We start from the raw sequence: 16,791 nt of genomic DNA, 5'->3' as shown, positions 1-16,791 counted from the left end.
GGCACGACGTGTTTGTGAATCGCGACGTGCGTAACGTACTTACGCCGGAAAAAAAAAATTCAAAAGCGACGCGGGAACGACGGGCATACTTTAACATGGTGGAGTAATTTTACACCATGTTAATAGCAACCCTAACTTTGCGACGGGAAACTAAGACTTGCGCCGACGTAACGACGGGAAAAACCTTTGTGGATCGCCGTAACTGCTAATTTGCATACCCAACGCTGGAATACGACGCAAACTCCACCCAGCGGCGGCCGAGGTACTGCATCCTAAAATCCGACGGTGTAAGTCAATTACACCTGTCGGATCTTAGGGCTATCTATGCGGAACTGATTCTCTGAATCAGCCGCATAGATAGAACAAGAGATACGACGGTGTATCAGGAGATACGCCGTCGTATCTGTTCTGTGAATCTGGCCCATAGTACTTGGTCCTGTTCAGATCTGTGCATTTCTTTGTTGTATGATTGTGTTAACTGCAGTACCTCCCCAGTATGAAGCCCAATTTATGGGTGAGAGTTTAAGCAAGCACCAAAGTCACCTTCCCCTCTTCATTCTAACATCTGCTGCTCTGCAATCTAATCTTGCAGACATGTGCCCCTTTTGCACTACCCATCTGCCATCTTCCATCTTTCATGTACAGAAAGACTTCCTTTTACTGAAAGAAAAAGATGAGCCCAAAACTAGCTATCAGTTGGTTCTGGAGAGAGAATAAAGTAAATGCTAAGGCTAGGTCCACACTTATGCGAACTGGACGCCACATCTAAATTCACATGACAGGAGACCGTGACTGCTCTCAATGGAGCCAATTCACACACCTCCAGGGTGGCCACTGTCCACACTGGAAAAGGGTCCTGTGAGTCTTTGGCTCCATTTAAGGTCCAGATTCAGGTAAGAATTCAGACCTGCTTCGCCCCTGAAACAGAGAACAGGGATGCACTGGACCCCCTGCTGCGAGCCACGTCCGCAGCTAGTGTAAACCTGGCCTCAAAAATATAGCAAAATGGGGAGAAATATTCATACAAGCAGGTAAATGTAAGCTTCCCAAACTATTGTCAGTGGGTAAGCAACAAATCTGTCAAAACCTCCCTCTATGCTGTGCTGTGGGGAATGCATCATGTGGTCTCCTTGCCAGTAATCAAACATACCGGATGGCTACATGTTATCTGGGCACTACCATTGCACTGGTGTGAAGTGAGGCTGTTTGGTTCCTTCACCAATGTGTTTATTAAGCAAGAGGGCGGACTTTCTAAAAATATGTAACTACCTTTTCTGTAGTGTGTGCTGTACTTTCTGTTTGAATATTTTATTATGTTTTCATAAAGCATAACAAATTAACAAACTAATACCATTCATTTTAGTATAGAACAATGAGAATAAAATGCAAAAAAGCAGTTATAACTATGCTTCTCTCATGACGTATATAGAACCAAATGTAAGGAGTATTGCTTAGTGTAAAATTTTACCTATGATAACAATTTAGTCATGTTACTCTAGCTATCATCAATAACAATCATATATAATCAAGATAGGAGAATATAAAGGGTAATATTTAGTTATAGCGAAAATGGAAGAAGATAGCGTTTGCTCGATATAGCGGGTCAAAATAACCTAAAATAGTTAGGAGAAATTAATGAACTATTCCAGGGCCAAGTTCCTGCTAATTGGCTTGGCGCTATCTGGTGTGTGTGCTGTACTTTATATATAAGACAAAAATAGCACATCACAATAAATAAGGTTCAAGCTTCCAGGGTTTTAGAATAGTCTGAATAGCAGTAGGAAAATGTGGATTTGGATGGCCAGAGCTTGGGGGCGACCTGACGTATGATATTTTTCTCTATTAACCCTCCTGGCGGTATCCCCGAGCGTGACTTGGGGCTGATTTTTTCTACCAAAATCGGTAACCCCGAGTCACGCTTGGGGTAGATATGCAGAGCCTGCAGCGTGCGCTGGCTTACCTTCTCCTGGATCCAGCGATGTCACCACGCTGTGTGAGCGAGCGGGACCTCGCTCGATTCACACAGCGTCCTCCTGTGCCGCCGATCTCCGTTCCCTGCGACGTTACGACGCACGGGAGCGGAGATCGGCGCCAAATTCAAAAAAGTAAACAAACACTATACATACAGTATACTGTAATCTTATAGATTACAGTACTGTATGTAAAAAAAACACATCCCCTTTGTCCCTAGTGGTCTGCCCAGTGTCCTACATGTCATTTTATATAATAAAAACCTTTCTTTCTGCCTGAAAACTGTAGATTGTCCATAGCAACCAAAAGTGTCTTTTTATGTCAAAAATGGTTTTAGATCAGCTAGAAAACAGCGATAATAAATTATAATCACTTGCAGAATTGTGCGATAGCGATTTGCGGGGAAATTCGTCATAAAAAAAAAAAATAATGACAGCAACAATTCTGCAACTGAGCAAATTTCAGTGATTTTGAGTTGATTACATTATTGAATAATTTTTATTTTAATTATATTATTACTTGCTATAATTATTTATAATTATTTATTATATTATAATTTAAAATTTTGTTTTTAAAAAAATGTCATACCCGGGATGCCTATTAGATTCTTGTTTGGTCAGATTTAAGTGAGTTATTCCTAAAAATCACAGGCCTACAGTATAAAACACCAAATTTCCTTGCAAATAAATGTACCGCTTTCAGCATGTTTTTTCAGAAAGAATCATACCGCCAGGGAGGTTAAGAGTAAACTTTATTAATAGGTTCTCTTTTGGACATATTGGCGTGCTGAGTAAACTCTCCGTTAAGTTTCCTTTCCTGGATACATTCAGCATCTCTACCTACAGGCGCCCCCTTCCCCCTATCTGCGTTCATTTGAATCTTGATTTTAAGTCATTAGTGTTCACTATGTTTGCATAGTTGCTCGAGGTTCGGTTTGGCTCCCGCTGCCTAGGTGGCCTCCCCCGCTCTCAAGCCCCTGTGGCATTTGCCTTCCTGTTTATGGTTGACACATACATCCCCTGATGAAGCCTAAAGGCGAAACATGTCCGGATAACGTATGTTTACTCAACCCACCACTAAATCTTTAATACAACCACCATTCGGAACCACTGTATTGTGATTGACCGATATTGTTTTATCGCTCTACTTTTTATCAACTTTGTATAATTAAAAATAAATCCTTTTTGTATTTTTTATTCAATTGTACTCAAGTCTTTCATTGTTATGGTATTACACAATTAAGCACCGTTATAGTCCCATCTCTTCCTCCTTGTTTCTCTAATTAAATTCCAGGATTTGGTGCATCTTTTTTGGTGTCTACCTTTAGCCAGACAAAAAAAAAAAAAAGATTTGGATTGTGGGCTACTATAAGTGAAATTTGAAAATGATAATTGAAAACGTCCAAGGCAAACTATCTGGCTATTTATTGTGATCATCTGTTCCTAATATTCAGCAAAACAGTTGTATTGAAATTAAAAAGCCACCTCCCCTTCCCCACCCAATATATATGCATTGGTCATATGATCAAGCAGATGCATAAGGGTGGTGAGGGTGTGTGTGTGTGCGCATGGGGGGGGGGGGTCATGTTTACAAAGGTAACACAAATATTTTGTCCTGCCTCTGACCACTCCATATAGTAACATAAAGAGATCTGCCTCCTTTGACCTCCCTGAAGGTGATATCTGGTACTGCAGCTTGGCCATGCACACACTGCGATGCTCTGCAATAATGACCTTATCCAGAATAAAATGTATGTATAAAAACGACATAAGGGGTCAGCATAGCTGCAGAATCCATTTAAAAGCTTTCATCAACACTCAAGAACACTGACATTTACTCAATTACTTACACATCAGGGTTCTTTATGAGGCCGTGCACAGCGTAGTCTTCTGCTTCGTCTTGGACACTACAGAATAAAATGAAACTTAATTAATTTTATAATTTATCTGTACAACAGAAAATATTATCTAAAAAGAAAATAAATGTCAGTTTCAGCTGTTATGTATAGGAAAAACCTAATTAAGTTTTCTGCATATGACACCAGTTTAGTCTCCAGTAACAGTTGAATGTTTCACAAGTAATTCAGGAGAAATCAAAACATTAACAGGAAATAAATATATATAAAAAAACAAGCATAGAAACATTTTAATCTAATTGATCCAAATCTTTGAATGGCCATGTAGCTAAAACTCATTGTATTTGTGCAAACACAGACTAACCTGAATTTGCACATGGCCAAGAAAATATGGAGGCATCTTTTCTTCTGCTCAGCTTTTTAAAAATATTTATTGGCCAATTTTAATGCTGATCCAATGACTTTATAATTTTCTAAACATACAGGGCTAACAGAGAGATGCAAACTGCAACCCCTGTGTACAGCGTCATGCACTCTAGGCTTTAGGCCTGTATGCTTCACATGTGGGGCACCCGGAAGGCACAGGTGCAGCATCCAGTTCTGCTGCCAGCAGCCTGTCAAAATCTATGACAGGCTTAAAAGCACGGAATCTGATACTCATGTTCAGGGTGGTTTGTGTTTAGGTGTGTATTCATCAAATGCAGGAATTCTGCATCTGTGCAACCCAGGCAGCCGAAAACACTAGGATGTGATGTCTCTGGACCTAATTGCTAACTTGCATGAGGCATTATAAATGAATGAGTGTCCTCACACCTCTGAGCTCTTCTCTTGCTTTAAACTGCCTAGATTGCTTCCCCTCCAACATACCTCCCAACGTTTTGCAATGGGAAGGAAGGATCTTTATTGTAACATTTAAGTAAAAGATGAGTTATACTTTCTTTCTGCCAGGCAAACACAGACAGATCAGCAATGCTGCATTACTGCAATTAATAGGTTTCCACTCTTTTTTCAATTGGTAAATTGGTCAATTGGGAAAACCCGAAAAAACTAAGATGCTATAAAGACATACCAGTGGTGGCCGCAGCGCTCCCCCATCTATGCGTGTGGCTGGATGCATTAATTCCAATGGGCTGTGGTTTTTGGAAGCACATGATTAGAGCCTGATGCTCTAATAAGCTTCAGAAAAGGGTGGGTTCGGGGTGCAGAGCACTGTGCCCCGATCCCACCCACTTGTGTATGAATATTCACTATTCTCTTCCCGGCCAATCAGGAAGCCCCTATTGGCCAGGGAGTCCTAGGACTCCTTGGTCAATCATGTCTCAGGACACACTTCCTGTTTCTAATTGGCCAGAATGAGAATGTATGTGAGTGCTCGCAGGAGCAGCACTGGCTTTTCCTTCTTCATGCCTCCATGCCTGAGGTAAGGCATTCAGGTGGATGGACTGCCCTGTGCATGATGAGTGAAGATGCTCCAAAACACCTCCCCCTCGATAAAAAAAAAATATATGCATGTGCGAATGTCAGTTCCTGCTATGCAGAGATGTGAACAGGGCTTGACAGCTAAGTGTTTCTGTCCACTCCCTCCTATGTACGTGCATAAAGATGGCTATACACTATGCAATCTGATTGTATATTGTGTATTTAGTGAGAAGGGTGATCTCTGATTGATTGCATTTAATTTAAAAAACATGCAGCTGGGAATGGGTAGGTAGGTAGGAGGGTGGATGATGCAGGGTATATGCTAATGAGGTCAGCTGGTCAACTCCTTCCTGTGTCATGACTTATAGTCTGTCCAGGAAGTAAGGCTTTACTAATGGATACATTTGGAAACATGGATGAGGACAAGTGATAGAACTAATGCCTTGGTGACAAGTACACAGGCTGTGCTCAAACAATGGGAACTGTTGACAGTTGGAACAGTTGGTTGTTAGGGTAAACAAGTTTGTAATAAAAGCAGCAGCAGAGACTAATAGTTATCTATAATGCAGTAACACCATAGAAACAAAATCTGTAACCAGCCAGAAGCCATTAAAAAGGAGAACAGTTTCGACTGATTTCCAGCAACTGCTTAAGAAGCCTGAGTCCTAGTTGTCAACAGAGATCATAAATACACAGTAACCGGAGTTGAGTAACTTTTAAGCGTATTTATACTGTTACAGACCATAGTTACTGCTTATTTGCTAGGCATCTTGCTTGTATAGCTTATATCTGTCAGTCTTAAATTGTATTCATAATATTGTAATAGTTTTGTATGTACAGCAATTTTGTTCAATAAAAGTAACCTTGCTCGATAGACGCAAGCAAAACAACATCCCATGAGGCACTGTAAAACTCTGACATTCACAGACATGACTAGGCATTATGGGAATTGTAGTTCCTGAACAACTGGAGGGCAATAGTTTGAAGACCTCTGATATATAGCCTTAAACCTTAATACCACAACAGCTTTCAGCCTCAATAAGCTTTATAGGCTGCCAGCAGTGGTGCTGGAGGAAGCACCTGTGCCTTACACCCACATAAAAATGCAGGGATTGGCCTCACAGGCTAAATGCCTAGCGTGCATCTGGCCTAAGAGACCCATAACACACAACAAGAATATATATGCTGTCCTATATTTCTATCCTGACAGCATCATACTGACATAAAGATAGGAGCCTTAGAAAGACTTTGGAATGGTTAACAGAACATTTTTTTTCATATGGTTATTCATACCAATAAATAGAGAGATGTGAAAGAAAGGGGTGCTTAGGAATTTGGATACAAAAAAGAGGGGCAGTCTTAACAAAAGAGGGATAGTTGAGAGCGGTTACCCTTTAAATGAAATTTCTTAACTGAAAGTAATGAGACAATTATAGTATTACATCTCTCTGTGGTTAATGATGAAACATCGTAAGACAATGAAACCTATCAATTTAAATAATTAAATAGCATTACTGATAAGTTATGGACCTTCAGGAAGTTTCCCAGGGCTTACTCATTCTGATACCATAAACAAGACCTAAACAAATCTTATTCCTATTAAAACACCCAGCAACTGTATAATGTTAATGAATTGATGCTCTCAGAGAAAATAATTAGAAACCTGAAATATTAATTTAGCTGCAATTAAGTAATGAATATGCATGGCCAGTCAGGTAAAAATTGAGTGTCGTAATAACGAATATGAAAAGCCAAGAATGTTTTTTCTTAGTTTTAGGATAGAATATGGAAGGATTACAACTCCTGTTATGGATTTACTATTGATAAACATAAAGTTATACACTTGGGGACTAAAAACATGCATGTTTCATACATACTATTCCCCCAGTACAACTGGGGGAATACATGGTGTAGAAGGATCTAAGTGTTCTGGTAGATCATAGACTTAATAATAGCATGCAATGCCAAGTTGCAGTTTCTAAAGCTAACAAATACTAACAAATTATATTAAAAGAGGTATAGACTACAGACAGAGAAGGAAAGCCATCATTGTGCCCCTATACAAATCATTAATAAGACCCTATCCGAAATATGCAGTTCAGTTTTGGGCACCAGTTCACAAAAAGGATATCGGAAAACTGGAGAAGGTGCAGAGAAGGGCAACCAAACTAATAAGAGGCATGGAGAAGGCATGGCAAAGCTCAGATTAGCTGAGCTGAATAAGTTCTCTCTTGAGAAGAGGTGATTAAGGTTGAGAAGAGGTGATTAAGGGTGAATATGATCACCAATTGGTGTAAAGTTATTCACTTTTAGGTCATTACAGAGGATATTCTAAGTGTGGAGAAAATAGATTTACGGTGTTACTAAAGCAGTAAAATCAGTCTGTATATGCAGTAATGCATTATTGTTATACTCACTGTGGAACCTAAGGGGATAATCCTCTGCATTGTGTAACAAGGCTGTTTGATCCTATATGCACAGATCCTCCACTTCTTGCATTGCCCCCAAAACATGTCCAGATAAGACAGAGTTACTGGAGTCAGGCTGCACATGCTCAGTTTGGTGTATATTGCTACAGAGTATTTTTTTTCTTGGGAGAGTGCATGTGATCAGCACATGGCCAATCAAAACTGTCCAGACAGAGGGCACAAGATATATACTGCTGATCAGAAAAGGTATTTAGCAGTTTATAGTTACTAAAATTATTGCATTTCCATGTTCTGTGTACTGTGGGAGACCAGATATAATGAATGCAGTGTCCTAGGTTTATTAACACTTTAAGGTCTCTTCATGTGAAAATGTGGAATAAACTCTGCCAAGAAATAGTTCTGGACAGTTTAGTTGATTTGTTTTTTAAAGAGCTGAATGCGTACCTAAATATATAAAATAAAGCTGGATACTAACATTTATAGGCAATAACATCATGGGTAGTTTATCTAGGGAATGTCCAATTGCCTTCTGGGGGATCAGGATGGATTGTTCCCCTCTCTGGAGCAAATTGGATCCTGATTCATTTAGTTTTTTGTTTTTCTTGCCTTCCTCTGGATCAACTGTGGGCATAGGATAGTGTATATGGATTCATTTTCTAATGGTTGAACTAGATGGACTTGTGTTTTTTCAACCTGACTAACTATGTAAGTACAAAGATCTATCTAATAATGAAAGCACACATACCTTTGGCTGTTTTCAGAGCATTCTGGGAGCACCAAAACCTGAAGCACTTAGAAGATGCAAAAAAACCTTTCCTTGTAAAGTTGAGATTTAGGCCACCTCCCCACTAGTCAATAACTATAACTGGGATTCTCAGGGACAGATAGAAAGGCCTGAGAGATGTAGGCCCAAGCTCGACTTTAGAGGCTAAAATCAGGATTCGTACACATTGAGGGTGTCAGATTTCAGGGCTCCGAATGTTCTCTGAAGACAATTAAAGAAATGTGGCTTGGGGTACTTGCTTCAACGTTATTGGGTTGATCTTTACCACAGGTTTATGAGGTTCATATCCACTATGAATCAATACTCTGACTTCTGGTTCCTCAGTTCAGCAGTCAGAACAGAACAACTATCAATCCCATTTAGAAGTAGACCTGCCAAGATTTTCAGAAAATATCCGACATGACTATACAGTAAAATAACTTTTCAATGTAGATACTGTATGTATGGCCTAAATGGATTTTTTTTAAGATCTACCTTTTTTTTTCAGGGAAACAAGGATTTTTTCCAGAAAAAAACAAACCTGATTATAACCATTGTGCCACTAGTGATGTGTCACATATACTACAACAGTAAAAGACTAAACAAAGAGCCTTACTTCACAAACAAAAGCAAAATAGAAAATTGCAGGGGGCTTTTGTCCTGTTCTCTGTCATTGGAAGAGGTGAAAAGAATATAGCTCTTAAAAAAGGCTTTTCCATGGTGACAGTTTTATTTTTTTCTGGGGCTTAAATCATCTTTGTGATTGATGGTATAAATAGACAAACACTTTTTATTATTAGGGATAATTCTAGAGCAAAGTATAGGGGAAGGGATGTAAACAACACACTGAAAAGATTGAAATAATGGGTTGACTAGCATGTGGCAATGTTGTATATGGTGAAAATGTCCCCAACAAATACATGTATTAAATAGACTTAAGATAAGATCAACAATAACTAGCTATATTAAAGAGCAAACAGAAAAAAAGTATACACTTGCTGCACAAAAAAAAAAAATAGCAGCCTGCAAAAGAAGAGCATTGTATCTAAGTAGAATATTTAGAATGATTTAGCATGCAAATTCATATTACAAAAATTGATTTTCCCTACACCCCAATGCATAAACAATGGTGTGAGATTCTTAACTTTACATTACGCAGACTAAAATTATTGTATAAACATAGGGGTAGACCCAGAAAGATTACAAAAGTATGGTCCTGGTGGGTGGACTCTAATAACTCACTATATGATGTCTCCTCTATTGACATAGAGGAAAATAATTAAGATACGTACGACCACGACTAAAAGTGGGCCAGATAGGAGAGGCTACTGGCCAATGTCCCAGGGGTGCAGTTATTTATCTAAAGTGAAAATCCTAATTTTCTGTTTGAGTGGGAGCTCTGTAATGTCATTGCTAACTAGATTCTCTGAAGGTATTCTATGACATGTGAGTCAGTTCTTATGTACGAATGTACTATGAACTTCTTAAGTGCTTGATTCTAATGCAATTTATTGGGTCTGCAAAGTGCTATATTTGGTTTTGTTTGTGTATTTTATTGTTTGTTATCAAAATATTTTTTCTTTTGATAGTCTTATGTTTTTGTATATTTGTCTTTTTACTGACAATATTTTTTAATAAAAAATTAACTAATTGAAAATTAAAAAATAATATTTATAATGCTGATGTTTTTGATATTGTATGAAAATTTTAAAAAAATTTCAGTAAATCCAAAATCTGTTTGGCAATCAACACTATTGTTGAAAGGTCAACAGAAGTACCCTCATTTTTTAATATGTGGCTTAATTTTTTAGCAATAGGCCCAAGTCCAGCTATGTTTACAAATCAACATATACTTCTACATAGAGAACAAAGGTTTCCAGTATCGAACAAATGGCTCTAACTGATGATATGATTATTATCTGACAGTACTAGAATTGACAACTTCCAGCATGACCATAAAGATTGCTTCTTCATGCAACTTAGCTTAATTCAAAAGGCCCAGTCATGCCTTGGCATTGTAGTGCATTAACATTTGTTTTGGACTGACAAACCACCATAATGGCCAAAAATGTTTGCAATGCAGCACACCACAAGGTAAGGCGTGTGCAACACAGAGCGCTAACACACAAATGCTGCTTAATGTGTGTTGAGGGAATGCGTTGCACTGAAAAAATGTGTTTAACCTTAATCTAAACATCACAGTTATTTTGTGTATCTGCCCTTTCGCTGTATGAGCAATAAGTACCATATCATGTGTTTGCTAGTATACACCACTGACAACCATGCCATGCTAAGGAGAAAAGACCACACACAGCTAATTCAGTTTTGAATTTTGCATGTCTGGGGACACACTGGACTTTAGATTTACTAAAGCTGATGCACAGGGAATACGGTGCAGCTGTGCATAGTAACCAATCAGCTTCTAACTTGTTAGTTTGTTCAGTTAAGCTTTGACAATTAAGCCTCGTACACACGGTCAGTCCATCCAATGAGAACGGTCTGAAGGACCGTTGTCATAGGTTAACCGATGTAGCTGACTGATGGTCCGTCATGCCTACACACCATCGGTTAAAAAAACGATCGTGTCAGAACGCGGTGACGTAAAACACAACGACGTGCTGAAAAAACTAATTTCAATGCTTCCAAGCTTGCGTCAACTTGATTCTGAGCATGCATGGATTTTTAACCGATAGTTGTGCGTACTAACGATCGTTTTTTTTTGACCTATCGGTTAGCAATCCGTCGGTTAAATTATAAAGCAAGTTGGCTTTTTTTTAACCGAAGTTTAAATAACCTATGGGGCCTACACATGATCCATCAGACCGCTATCCTCTGGTTAACCGATCGTGTGTACGAGGCCTTACTCTTCCATTGTATTTATAGAGGCACAACATAGCCATCCTTGTTATCTGGACAAGTAGATTTAGATGGACTTTACATAAGTCACTAGCAAATTAAAGCCTGACTCCAGCTAACACTTTTGATCCATCTATGGGCATTCCCGTTCAAGAGGCGTTCATATAATGATTGACTCCTCTTGTATGGGACTGTTGGTAAATTTTCCTTTGATCATGGCATGCAGGCAATCAGCGGAGGAGTCCCACCGTCAGAATACAATAAGGAAAATTCCTCCATTTACCTCGCTTGTGTGCATGGTGTAATCCATTCCATTTTTTTCGATCAGTTACAGCAGGAGCTTTTTGTTGACGCTTTTGACTGACTACAGTAAAACCTTGGTTGCATGCATAATTTGTTCCAGAAACATGCTTGCAATCCAAAGCACTTGTATATCAAAGCATTTTTTTACAGGGTATAAGAAGAAAAGAGGCACCCCTAAGTGTGGGAATAAGTTGCTAAATGTTGTACCTTCATTAAATGTAACCATATTGCTACTTCTTTTTTATACTCAGTTGTGACATGACACTACTCTTATATCAAGACATTGCTTGTATATCAAGACAAAATGTATTAAAACATTTTGCTTGACTTGCAAAACGCTCTCAAACCAAGTTACTCTCAAACCAAAGTTTTACTGTACATTATATATGTCATTTTCTATTTTCTACAAAAATCTTACTGTAAAGTTATTAAGTTAGAGTTTACATTCACTTTAACCACTTAATAACCGAGGACGTCCATGGACATCTTCGAATTTGTGCGATGATATCTGAATGATGCCTGCAGCTACAGGCATCATTCAGAAATCACCGTCTTAAGCCGCCGATTCTCTGCATGATAAAAACGATCTAAGCAGCAGTTCCGCCGATTGATTGTTCTTATAGGCAGCGGGAGGGGACGTCCCCCCACCCGCCGCCTTCCGGTGCTTCTCCGGCCTCTCGAAGAACGAATCGGCCGGCGCTGGCTGGGAAGCATAGAGATGACCGTCTGAGCCGTAGCCATAGCCATAGCCGTAGCCCCGGAAGTAGACAAAGCCACAATCGCGGCTGTCAGCATTAGATCGTGAATTTTTTTTCACAATCTCATGCTTGTAAGCCTGGAGGAGAGATGTGGAGTCTTATTGAACCCACATCTCTCCATAAAGAGGATCTGTCACAGTGATTCATATTACAAGGGATGTTTACATTCCTTGCAATAGGAATAAAAGTGATAAAAAAAATGTAAAAAAAAAGCGTAAAAAAAAAAATTAAGTAAAAAAAAAAAAAAGAAAAAATTCTTTAAAAACGCTCCTGTCCCCGGTAGCTAACGCTCAGAAGTGAACACCCATTCAAGTCCCGCCCACATATGTAAACACCGTTCAAACCCTACATGTGAGGTATCAAGCATGTGCAACAATTCTAGCACTATACGTCCTCTGTAACTCGAAAATAGTAACCTGTAAAAAATGTAAAGCATCGCCTATGGAGATTTTTAAGTACCGAAGTTTGGCGCCATTCCATGAGTGTGCGCAATTTTAAAGCATGACATGTTAGATATCTTTTTACTCGACGTAACATCATCTTTCACATTATACAAAAAAATTGGGCTAACTTTACTGTTTTATTATTTTTTAATTCATGAAACCGTTTCTTTTTCCAAAAAAAGGCGTTTGAAAAATGATTGCGCAAATACCGTGCAAGAAATAAGTTGCAGTGACTGCCATTTTATTCCCTAGGGTGTCTGCTAAAAAAATATATAATGTTTGGGGGTTCTGATTAATCTAGCAAAACAATTTTGATTTTTACATGAAGGAGAGAAGTGCCAAAATAGGCCCGGTGGTCAAGTGGTTAAAAACACACATTCCCTAATTCTACTTTGAACCTGGTGGATGTGTGTTAAACTTACAAAATAACTACTCAGACAAAAAAGTAAAAAAATAAATATAATTTAAATATATACATTTAAAATGGGGGGGCAGACTCAATAGACCACTTGGTCTTTTTTCTGTTGTTACTCTTCTATGTTTCTATGTTAACAAAAACCCATTCAACATTTACAAAGAAACTTTTTCATGCATCATGTAAAATCGTGTAGCCATAGCAGTGGCTTTTACACACCTTACTTTCAAGGGAAAGTATATTTTGAGTTACCAGTGCACACAGAAAGTGCACTGTTTTTAGCATGGTGGCGCAGGCATAAACATACTCTGTCAGAGGGATGAGTAAAACACATTTATGTAGCACAATAAAAGCAGGAAGCAGAACATGCATCTGTAATTATTATAGCATATTCTGTTTCAATATTTTTTATTAAAGTTTCAAGAATGATAACAAGCCATGGTTTGCCCATGCAGGGGCGACATTGTAAAAAGAAAAGAAAAAAAAGAAAGAGCATGTGAACACGTAATGAGTAGCATAACAGTAAACTGTTACCAGGACCATAGAGGACTCAGGACCGGGTAAAAATTAGGCAGATATCACAGGCTATATTGCTCTGTTCCCTGGAGGACAGCAATCTACATTGATAGCCTTCATATTGGGAATGAAGAGAAGAGGGAGTAAACAGAGAAAGAAAAGAAAAGAGGGAGAGAGAAGAGGGGCCCCAAGAGAGGGCGAGTACCATGGATGCAGGACCTGTACAAATAAGGTTTAAAGTTGACCATAGCTAGTTGGGGGTAGGGACAGGAAGGAATAACTTATCCACGGCTCCCAGAACTTAAAAAAAATACTTCAGTACACTGGACATCTGCACATTAACCCTCAGAGTGGTCATTCTGGTTTTCACCCCCTGGAAAGCACCAAGCAACAGACAGGGTCTTCCAAAGGATAGGCAATGGTTCATTTGGCAGACATAAAAAGGTATGAGGCCAATTTCTGCTGGGGTACCAAGAGGCCAGGTATAGGGCAATGTAAGGGAGACAAGATAATACACAGAAAAAACAAAACTCCTGCGCACGGGTGGATTGTCCATCAGTAAATAAGAAAATATTGTGTTGCGCTGATAATCAAGTAAAAAATTGCATACATATATATATACACACCATATACATAAATAAGAACCCCCTACACCTCAAATCAGGGAGGTATATGTGCAAAAGATAAACAAAAACCACTCAAAAACTATAATGTGAAAAAATTCAAATAGAACCAGCAAAAATAGTTCATGGAAAAAACACAGTTCAGTACATAGGCTAATAGGAGACAGGTGTGAGATCCACAGTCCTTTGGTGTGCAGCTGTCATTATAGCAAAAAAAAAAATATAAAACCTTTTCCTTCTGGACTCCCCGATTAACACAGGATATCAGCCGCTCATAAGGAGAAAAGAAAGATATATGGTGCAAATAACGTAATAAAATGGGAAATGAACCCTGCAATACAATGATTGCACTCACAGAACCTCGATGGTAAAAAGGCTCAACTGCAATCAGTCATTGAACGCCGCTCAGTGCTACGATCTCCTCAGAAGGACGTATTCGACCGTCGATCGCGTCACTCGGCTTCTCCCCCACGCGTATCGTCAATAGCCACTTGACTTATTCATGAATGAATGAATCCATGAATAAGTCAAGTGGCTATTGATGATACGCGTGGGGGAGAAGCCGAGTGACGCGATCGACGGTCGAATACGTCCTTCTGAGGAGATCGTAGCACTGAGCGGCGTTTAATGACTGATTGCAGTTGAGCCTTTTTACCATCGAGGTTCCGTGAGTGCAATCATTGTATTGCAGGGTTCATTTCCCATTTTATTACGTTATTTGCACCATATATCTTTCTTTTCTCCTTATGAGCGGCTGATATCCTGTGTTAATCGGGGAGTCCAGAAGGAAAAGGTTTTATATATTTTTTTTTTTTTTTTTTTTTTTTTTGCTATAATGACAGCTGCACACCAAAGGACTGTGGATCTCACACCTGTCTCCTATTAGCCTATGTACTGAACTGTGTTTTTTCCATGAACTATTTTTGCTGGTTCTATTTGAATTTTTTCACATTATAGTTTTTGAGTGGTTTTTGTTTATCTTTTGCACATATACCTCCCTGATTTGAGGTGTAGGGGGTTCTTATTTATGTATATGGTGTGTATATATATATGTATGCAATTTTTTACTTGATTATCAGCGCAACACAATATTTTCTTATTTATTCACTTTGGTTTTGTGCACCTCACGTGTCTGCAGCTTATCTTTAGTATTTTATATGGTTTTAGTAATAGCGCTGTAGTACCTTTTTACATATTGTCCATCAGTAATTCAATATTCCACATGGAACACACCAACAGTGTCAAAAACAGTAACAGTGGCCTTGCTGCCCTTCATGGACGGGGAATGTCCTAGTGGAAAACGACAAAAGAAAAGAAAGAAAGGCGCACCAGCCTAGTGTGTTACCGTTGACAGTTTTAATAAAATAAAATGGTAATGAAAAACTACTCACAAGAGAAATTACATAATAGGCTTGTCAACAACAATGTGGTAGATACCCCTCGAACCACGCTCCACAATAGGGGGGATAGAGGAGTGTCACTGCCGGCTGTTGCATTTCGAGGCGACAAGGACCTCTTCATCAAAGCGCAGCTGATGAAGAGGTCCTTGTCGCCTCGAAATGCGTCAGCCGGCAGTGACACACCTCTATCCCCCCTATTCTGGAGCGTGGTTTGAGGGGTATCTACCACATCGTTGTTGACAAGCCTATTATGTCATTTCTCTTGTGAGTAGTTTTTCATTACCATGTTATTTTATTAAAACTGTCAACGGTAACACACTAGGCTAGTGCACCTTTCTTTCTTTTCTGAGGGAGACAAGACCAGGGGACCCTGGTGGGGGGGGGGGGACTACAAGTATGCTCAAAAGATGTCTTGCAAAAAGGAGAGGTGGAAGTATGACGAAGAGACAAAAACCAATTGCGTAATTGCAAATAATGGAAGTGCTATTGCCTGAGGATTTGTGCATTTCCTGAAGGGCCTCCTATGAAGGAAACGAGCATGCGGTTTAAAAAGTGGTGCACCCTGGTAAAGCCACGGAAAGTCCACCAGGAGAATGAACAAGGTTGTGCCAACCCCAGTGGAAAAAGAGAGGTAATAATGATTGTCAAGAAAGGGGACACAAGTTTCTAGATTATCTAACAGAATCCTAAAGCTTCAGGAAATGAAGCATTTAAGGGCTTAGCATTAAGGGACATCATTTATGAGGGAGTCAAAGCAACACTTGTAAAGAAATCGGGGCACAATAAGGTAGTTCCAAAAGCACCCACAATGGGATGTCAGAGGTGGCATGTGACATGGATAGTTAAGAAATCTGAGCTGCCAAATAAATTAAAGCATATTCAAACCCAAAAGCAACAATTTCATATTTTTCAGTATACCAATACTGAAATGTGGTGGCTATATTAGTTTTATTTGAAATGTTCCCTATATTTTCACCTTCCTTTAACAGACCAGCTTTTATTAATTTAGTTAAAACTTTTATCACAAAAAATAAAACCTG

General features: G+C 39.0%; 1 protein-coding gene across 4 annotated transcripts in view; it reads right to left on the bottom strand.

Moving 5' to 3' along the window:
* Positions 1-16,791, bottom strand: part of PASD1 (PAS domain containing repressor 1) — a 215,303-nt gene that overhangs the window by 86,641 nt on the left and 111,871 nt on the right. For all 4 annotated transcript variants that reach the window (XM_040323815.1, XM_040323818.1, XM_040323814.1 and 1 more), the window contains one exon: positions 3,821-3,877. In XM_040323815.1, coding sequence (XP_040179749.1) covers positions 3,821-3,877 — 57 coding nt within the window. The remainder of the gene's footprint in view (positions 1-3,820; positions 3,878-16,791) is intronic.

This window comes from Rana temporaria, chromosome 9 (assembly GCF_905171775.1).
Source record: "Rana temporaria chromosome 9, aRanTem1.1, whole genome shotgun sequence".
NCBI classification, from domain to species: Eukaryota; Metazoa; Chordata; class Amphibia; order Anura; family Ranidae; genus Rana; species Rana temporaria.
Note: the sequence above shows the minus strand (reverse complement) of the source record. Positions and strands in the feature narration are given on the sequence as shown.